This window comes from Mandrillus leucophaeus, unplaced genomic scaffold, assembly GCF_000951045.1.
Source record: "Mandrillus leucophaeus isolate KB7577 unplaced genomic scaffold, Mleu.le_1.0 Scaffold338, whole genome shotgun sequence".
In the NCBI taxonomy this organism is placed as follows: domain Eukaryota; kingdom Metazoa; phylum Chordata; class Mammalia; order Primates; family Cercopithecidae; genus Mandrillus; species Mandrillus leucophaeus.
In genome coordinates this window covers 2,852,788-2,861,489 of record NW_012103565.1, presented here as the reverse complement: position 1 = coordinate 2,861,489, position 8,702 = coordinate 2,852,788, and the positions used below count along the sequence as shown (strand labels likewise).

Sequence of the window (8,702 nt, the reverse complement as noted above, 5' to 3'; positions counted from 1 at the left end):
CAACAGAACAAGAATGTCTCAAAAAAAGAAGAAGAAAAAAAATCAATTGGACTTAAAGCAAACTCATTCAAGAACATTTGCATGTAAGTATACTAGTTTTGCCTGTAGCAACCCCCTTTTATAGCTTTAAACCAACAATGCAATACAGTAATAAAACTTTGAGACTGTTTTCCTTTTGTATTTTTCTCTCTGAATTTTTTATATTTTCTTTTTATGAAGATAATCAATTAAAAAATAAGCATAGGATGAACGGACCTTCTTTTAGTTAGACACTCAACTTTTACTTCACAGGGGTCAGTAATTAAATACAGTATGTTACTTTAAAAATCTCACACCGGGTGTGGTGGCTCACGCCTGTAATCCCAGCACTTTGGGAGGACGAGGCAGGCGGATCACGAGGTCAGGAGATCGAGACCACCCTGGCTAACATGGTGAAACCCCGTCTCTACTAAAAATACAAAAAAATTAGCCAGGCGTGGTGGCGGGCGCCTGTAGTCCCAGCTTCTCAGGAGGCTGAGGCAGGAGAATGGCGTGAACCCGGGAGGTGTAGCTTGCCGTGAGCCAAGATCACGCCACTGCACTCCAGCCTGGGAAACAGAGCAAGATTCCGTCTCAAAAAAAAAAAACCCAAAAAAACTCACACCTGCAAAGAAATCAGTATATGTGTTATTCTGTCCCCTGTAAATGAATTCCTGAAGTACAAACATAGGGAAAATATACCATCTGGCCTTTACAATTCTTCATTTACCTCCTGAACTGTCTCCATAGGCGGTGGGGGATCCTTATTCCTGCAGAGATTGACAATGACCCATGTGACGTTCCGAAGGAAGGTGATGGGAATGGAGGGATTGATGAAGGACAGAAGAGGTTTGACAACTCCCAGTGATATGACATAATCTCTACATTGAGGACCATCACCTACAGAAATGAAAATTGTATTTAAAAAAAACTTACATTCAGGATGAGAAAGTCTGAAATGTATGCAATGGCTCATGTGGGAACACTGACGTTCTATGTTTCCTCACCATTAGTCAAAGGCATCAAATGTTGTTTCTCCAGGTTTTGATTTGGGGAACATAAATTTAACCTACCAATGCTAAGAGCAAATTGTATATCCTTTTCAAAGAGTATCATCTTAAGTTAGTACTTATGAAGCAAGAAGAGAGTCAACCCACATTAAATTCAGAGGAAACATAGTATGTAATGGCTATGCCAATGTAGGAAAAAAGTTAATTTAGATCTTAACAGGATTCCTTTCAAACCACTTACCTATAATGTTTCCCAAAGCCCATACTGCTTGTTCACAAACATTCTGATGTGGTGAATGAAGAAGTCTCAGAAAAAGAGGTACTGCATCTGTAATAAAGAAGAACTAATATTTATACTAGCAACATGTTGAAGAGTTTATAGATTTCAGCTCAAAGAAACTGATCAAATACAGAGCCCGGCATATTGTAGCTGCCCAATTATAGTTTGCTGGAAGAACAAATGTGGCAAATATCTTTACCCTAAAAATAATCAATTTCAGTATTTTCCCCTAGTAATATTTAAGTAGTTTTTTTTTTTTTTTTGCTGTATCTGTGTATTACTCCTGGGTTCACGTCATTCTGCCGCCTCAGTCTCCCAAGCAGCTGGGACTACAGGCGCCCGACACCACGTCAGGCTAATTTTGTTTTCGTAGTTTTAGTAGAGACAGGGTTTCACTGTGTTAGCAAGGATGGTCTCGATCTCCTAAGCTCGTGATCCACCCGCCTCGGCCTCCCAAAGTGCTGGGATTACAGGGGTGAGCCATGGCGCCCGGCCTTTGTTTGTTTTTGAGACAGGGTCTTACTCTGTCGCCTAGGCTGGAATGCAGTGTGCAATCTCGGCTCACAGAAACCTCTGCCTCCTGGGCTCAAGCGAACCTCTCGCCTCTGTCTCCTGAATAGCTGGGGCTATAGGCACGCGCCACCATGCAAAGCTAATTTTTTAATATTTTGTAGAGACACGATTTTGTCATGTCACCTAGGCTGTTCTTGAACTCCTGAACTCAAGTGATCTGCTTGCCTTAGCTTCCCAAAGTGCTGGGAGTAGAGGCATGAGCCATCTGTGGGTCTGGTGAGAATGGTATTCTCAATACATGATTCAATGTAACTTAGTGCCATATCACATGCTACTTAAAATCACCTTGATTACCACACCTAAAGTTAGCTAAGTGTCCCATACTATAAGAAACAACATACGTGGTGATATCTAGTACTTTTCTAAAGAGCTTGGGTCAGTTTCATTTAACAATAATTATTAGCCCACCTTGAGGAAAGTAAAATTTAAAATGTCATAAGCTAAAAGGCAGAAGCCATTCAGCATCCTGAAAATATCAGAAATGGAAATTTAAAATCCTGTTATCACAGCATGATGTCTACTCCAAAAGATAAAACTCTACTCTTCTTTTAGTAACCACAATTAAAATTTTTTCATGATAGATTAATAATGGCTATGAAAAAGATATTGGTCATCAAAAGTAACTTACAAAAGTCATCATTTAAAAAATATTACAAGATAAAATTACAAAATTCTACTTCCTTGCCATCATTAAAAAATAAAAAGTTCAGACAATAAGGAATTTACTTACTAGACTGCACAACAGCTTGAGTCTGTGCAGAAGTTCCTGATGCTATGTTAGTTAATGCCCAAGCAGCTTCAAACTGTAATGAAGGACTGTAAAAAAAAACAGTAAAACATCTTTTTAGACACTACCACTTAAATTCATGACTCTTAAGACTGATATGATATGGCTATCCTTTGCCTTGTCCTTGAATTTCACCTTGTTATAATCCAACTGCCTGCTAGCCATCTCTACTTTTGTTTTTGTTTTTTTGAGATGGAGTCTCGCTCTGTCACCCAGGCGGGAGATGCAGTGGCACATCTTGGCTCATTGCAATCTCCGCCTCTGGGGTTCAAGCAATTCTCGTCTCAGCCTCCCAAGTAGCTGGGATTAAGGTGCACACCATCACACCTGGCTCATTTTTGTACTTTTAGTAGAGATAGGGTTTCACTATGTTGGCCAGGCTGGTCCTGAATCCCTGATTTCAGGTGATCTGCCCACCTTGGCTTCCCAAAGTGCTGGGATTATAGGCAAGTGCCACTGCACCCAGCAGCCATTTCTACTTTAAAAATCTCTTTGACCTCCAAAGCCAGTCACTATGAACCTGCTTCTTTATGTCTACTGGTATTATAACATTCAGCCAGTCATTATTTCCCTTGACTTTGACTTCCTCTCCAGACACATCTAATCAATATATCATGTCAATTTTACCTCTTAAACATTTCTTACATTTATATAATCACCCCTAATATCAAGTGCTAGTTGAGGCCCTAATCATCTCACTTTAACCACCATCACAGGCTCTAGGCTGGTCTTAAAGCTAGAACCCCATCTGTCTCCATTACACCATCTGCTTTACATACTAGGGATATTACAAGGCTGTATAATTTTGTTGAAAAAACAAGATCACTCTATTTTTGAATAGTGATGGAAGACCTCACAAAGAAAGTGGCAACTGAACTGGCTTCTCAAAGATGCGTTTAAAAAGAAAGGCAGTGACAGCTGGAAATAAAAAAGGTATCATGCATGGAAGGATCATGATGTGTAGGAATGATAAGGATTAGATCAAGAGAGCTGAAACTAACTAAGAAGCAAATAACAGGGTGTTTGTGCATGTGTGTGTGTGTTTTAGGATGGGAGTGAGGAGTGTATTCCACAGATACGCTAAGGATGGGGCATTGCAAAGGGGAGGAAAGAAAATAATGTTCAAATAAATAGTATGCAGAATAGCTTAAAAAGGTTAAAGGCTGATGTAGGAGAGGCCTATTAAAAGACATATTGGGGTTTACACCTGTAGTCACAGTACTTTGGGAGGCTGAGGTGGGTGGATCGTTTGAGCCCAGGAGTTCGAAACCAGCCTGGGCAACACAGTGAGACCCCATCTTTACAAAAAATAAAAAATCAGCCAGATGTGGGTACACACCTGTAGTCCCAGCTACCTGGGAGGCTGGGCAGGGAAGGGGGGTGGGGAATTGCTTGAGCCTAGGAGTTTGAGGCTTCAATGAGCTGTGATTGTGTCACTGCACTTCAGTCTGGGTGACAGAGTGAAACCCTGTCTCAAAAAAGACATGAAGGAAAGACCTGTTAAAAGGAAATTATTGATATTAAGTTAAGATAGCTGAAAGAGTATAAATTCCCTTAAGTGGAATACCAAGGTTGGGGGGATTCAGTCAGCAAAAATTGAGATTAGACAAAGGTTAGGGAGTTCGAAGAAAAGTCTATAAACAGGGAAGAGAGCAAGCAAGGTTGTTAGTATCAAAAGGTTAAAGAAGTCCGGGCACGGTGGTTCACTCCTGTAATCCCAGCACTTTGGGAGGCCAAGGCGGGTGGATCACCTGAGGTTGGGAGTTCGAAACCAGCTTGGCCAACACAGCAAAAACCGTCTCTACTAAAAATACAAAAATTAGCTGGATGTGATGGTGCATGCCTATAATCCCAGCTGCTCAGAAGGCTGAGGCAGGAGAATCCCGTGAATCTGGGAGGCGGAGGTTGCAGTGAGCCGAGATTGTGCCATTGCACTCCAGTCTCGGCGACAGAGCGAGATTCTATCTCAAAAAAAAAAAAAAAAAAAAAAAGGTTAGAGATCCAAGAACGAAAGGTTTTAAGAAGAATAAATGTCAGACATACAGCAAACAGTGAGGATGGAATATATATACAGGTTAAAAAGATGGAACATATGAGAAAATGAAGTAGCAGAGAAGAACTATGAGGTGACTTTTAAAAGTTCATTAAAAATGTGTATTATGAAAAAACTCCATGGATTTCAATTTTTTTTGCACCAAAATAAACTTATACTAACTTCCTATATATGTCTGAACATGATCTAGTTTGAGGCACTAAGAGGGGTAAGGGGTAAGACATCAATTTGAAATGAGCCCCTAGGAGAAGAGCAACAGGAATCCTGCTAAAATTAAAGCAAAAACAAATATCAAATTTATGGTGAAGCTTGGGTGAAATAATGGTGAATTCACTGATGTACTTAAAAGTTTATGGGGAAAATGCCCCCAAAGAAATCAACAGTTTACAAATGGTTAACTCCTTTCAACAAGGGACAAGTCGATGTTGAAGATGAAGTCCACAGTGGCAAACAACATCAATATCTGAGGAAAAAATTAATCTTGGTCATGCCCTAATAGAGGATGATTGTTGATTAACAGCAGAAACAATTGCCAGTACCACAGACACCTTGATTGGTTCAGCTCACAGAATTATGACTGAAAAATTAAAGTAGAGCAAACTTTCCCCTTGATAGGTGTCAAAACCATTGTGCCCAGATAAGCTGTAGACAACAGCAGAGCATTCAATAAAAATTTTAAACCAGTGGGATCAAGGTCCTGAAGTATTTCTTCAAGGAATTGTAAGAGGAGATGAAACATGGCTTTCCCAGTATGATCCTGAAGACAAAGTAAAATCAAAGCAGGCCAGGCGCGGTGGCTTACGCCTGTAATCCCAGCACTTCGGGAGGCCGAGGCGGGCGGATCACGAGGTCAGGAGATCGAGACCATCCTGGCTAACACAGTGAAACTCCGTCTCTATCAAAAATACAAAAAATTAGCCGGGTGTGGTGGCGGGCGCCTGTAGTCCCAGCTACTCGGGAGGCTGAGGCAGAAGAATGGCCTGAACCCGGGACGCAGAGCTTACAGTGAGCCGAGATCGCGTCACTGTACTCCAGCCTGGGTGACAGAGCGAGACTCCGTCTCAAAAAAAAAAAAAAAAAAAAAAATGAAGCAAAAGTGGACTGGTCAGGAGGAAAGCTAATGACTAAAAAGTTTTTGGGGATGCTCAAGGTATTATTCTTGTTGAGCTTCTAGAGGGTCAAAGAATGATAACATCTGCTTATTACGAGAGTGTTTTGAGAAAGTCAGCCAAAGCTTTAGCAGAAAAAAGCCTGGGAGAGCTTTACTAGAGAGTCTTTCTCCACCACAATGTTTCTGCTCATTCTTCTCATCAAACAAGAGCAATTTTGCAAGAGAATCAATAGGAAATCATTAGGTATGCACCTTACAGTTCTGATTTGGCATCTTGTGACTTCTTTTTGTTTCCTAATCTTAAAAAAACAAACTGTAAAGGCCATCTAGTTTTCTTCAGTTAATATCATGAAAAAGACTGCGCTGACATGGTTAAATTCCCAGGACCCTCAGTTCTTTAAGGATAGACAATGGCTGGTAGTATCACTTACAAAAGTGTCTTGACTTTGATGGAGCTTATGTTGAGAAATCAAGTTTATATATTTTGTTATCTTTTGATTCCACTTTTCCACAAACTTTTAAAATTTCCCCTGTACATGAATTCTAGCAGAAGGTAGGAAATAAGATGGTATATCAGAGGCAGAGAAGAAGTAAAAAAACCAGTAAGACCAAAAATAGTAAGATAGTATATGTTGCCTCAGACTGGAAGGAGAAAGTTAGTAAGCTGGTTAGGTGGTTTGGCAAAATACTGGGAATGAGGGACTCAAATGAGAAAATGGATAAATGTAAAAAATAAAATTATAAAGCCAGAGAAAGTCTTCCAAGATGTCATGTGGAAAAAAAGAAATAGAAAAAATGAATGAGTGCAATAACAAATGGACATTTATTATAAGCCTGACATTGTGCAGAGTGCTTTTTATGTATTATTTCCATTCCTTACTATCACCTAATTTTTACAGATGAGATATCTGAAGTTCAAAAGCCACTTAATTTTCATCAACAGCAAACCCTGGATTTGAACCATAGTCAATCTGGCTCCAAAGTATATGGCCTTTTATATTATAACACAACTTCCCATGACAAATCCATAAAGTCAGATCCAAATCAAGGAAAATTTTCTGTTTTTGCTTTGGGTGGCGGTTACAGAGGTCTGTGTTTTATAATTATTCATTAAGCTGTATATATTTTAGCATATTTTTCTGTATTATATATGTTATGTTTCACAGACACACCCACACAAATGAGTCTATATATAAAAGGCTGGAAAGAAAAGGAAAAAAAAAAAGAGAGAAGTTGGCCACAAACAAGGGGCCCTAGGCCGGGCACAGTGGCTCACGCCTGTAATCTCCGCACTTTGGGAGGCCAAAGCAGGCGGATCACCTGAGGTCAAAAGTTCAAGACTAGCCTGGCCAACGTGGTGAAACCCCATCTCTACTAAAAATACAAAAATTAGCCACACGTATAATCCCAGCTACTCAAAGAGGCTGAGGCACGAGAATCGCTTGAACCCGGGGGGCGGACATTGCAGTGAGACAAGATTGCACCACTGCACGCTGCACTCTACCCTGGGTAACAGAGGGAGACTCTGTCTCCAAAAAAAAAAAGAAGTGGAGGGTCCTAAAGGTAGAAGTAGAGAAGACTTATTTATTTATTTATTTTTATCTATTTATTTTTTTGAGACAGAGTCTCACTCTGTCATCCAGGCTAGAGTGCAGGGGTGCCATCTTGGCTCACTGCAAGCTCCACCTCCCAGGTTCACACCATTCTCCTGCCTCAGCGTCCCAAGTAGCTGGGACTACAGGTGCCCGCCACCACACCCAGCTAATTTTTTTTTTTATTTTTCAGTAGAGATGGGGTTTCACCGTGTTAGCCAGAATGGTCTTGATCTCCTGACCTCGTGACCCCCCACCTCAGCCTCCCAAAGTGCTGGGATTACAGGTGTGAGCCATCGCGCCCGGCCGAATTTATTTTATTTTTGAGTCAGGGTTGCTCTATTACCCAGGCTGGAGTGCAATGGCACGATATTGGCTCATGGCAACCTCCACATTCCAGGCTCAGACGATCCTCCCACCTCAGCCTCCCAAGTAGATGGGACTACAGGCATGTGCCACAATGCCTGGCTAATTTTCGTGGGGTTTTTTGTTTGTTTGTTTGTTTTCCTTTTTCTTTTTTTGGTAGAGCTGGGATTTTGCCACATTGCCCAGGCTGGTCTCGAACTCCTGGACTCAAGCAATCCACCCACTCTGGCCTCCCAAAGTGCTGGGATTACAGGCCTGAGCTACCACCCCCGGCCAGAATTCATTTTTTTCAACAGCTAAAATAAAACTTACGTTTACTTAAATAAACACTGTTATAGAAAACAAACATGATAGTATTTTAAAAAGTGTTAAGGGCCTGGGGGTGGAGAATGGGAGAGGTTGTGGCACACAACGAAAGCAAATGGTATTTTTAAATACTAAAAACCCTTAGTGGCAACATTTATATACCACTATTCTTATCTAGCCAACTGAAAATTCCTTGGACAACATTTAGCAAAATATCCCAAGTTTCAGTCTAGATGCTCTTAAATGCAAAAAAAGCATTTGTTTTAATATATTTGGAGTTCAAACTTATATTCTCCCCAGTTAATCCAAATTAACGAAGTTTAAGGCACAGCACTGAGATATCACTAAACAAAAATGGAAATAGGACCAGTTCCTCAAAATATGCCACTGAGTTTTACTTCTTCTCTTCTGGGTAACTATAACCTGTCCCCTTATTCTTAATTTGCAGACAAAAAGTCTGACAACTTATCATGGATGAAGTTCTGTTAAAAGACAACACAGAGGATCAGTAATCAGGTGGAAGATTCCCAGGGTAAGAAAGAGCCACTTAGTTCTGGAAACCATTCACGTTGACTTAGTCACGAGGTTAATCTATATATAGACTCA

The 8,702-nt window shown here is 40.6% G+C and overlaps 1 protein-coding gene across 2 annotated transcripts in view; it reads right to left on the bottom strand.

Annotated features, from left to right (window-relative positions):
• The window catches only part of KPNA3 (karyopherin alpha 3 (importin alpha 4)), a 103,432-nt gene that overhangs the window by 22,230 nt on the left and 72,500 nt on the right, over positions 1-8,702 (bottom strand). For both annotated transcript variants that reach the window (XM_011988777.1, XM_011988778.1), the window contains 3 exons: positions 2,612-2,697; positions 1,270-1,356; positions 749-918 (listed from right to left, as the gene is read on the bottom strand). In XM_011988777.1, coding sequence (XP_011844167.1) covers positions 749-918; positions 1,270-1,356; positions 2,612-2,697 — 343 coding nt within the window. The remainder of the gene's footprint in view (positions 1-748; positions 919-1,269; positions 1,357-2,611; positions 2,698-8,702) is intronic.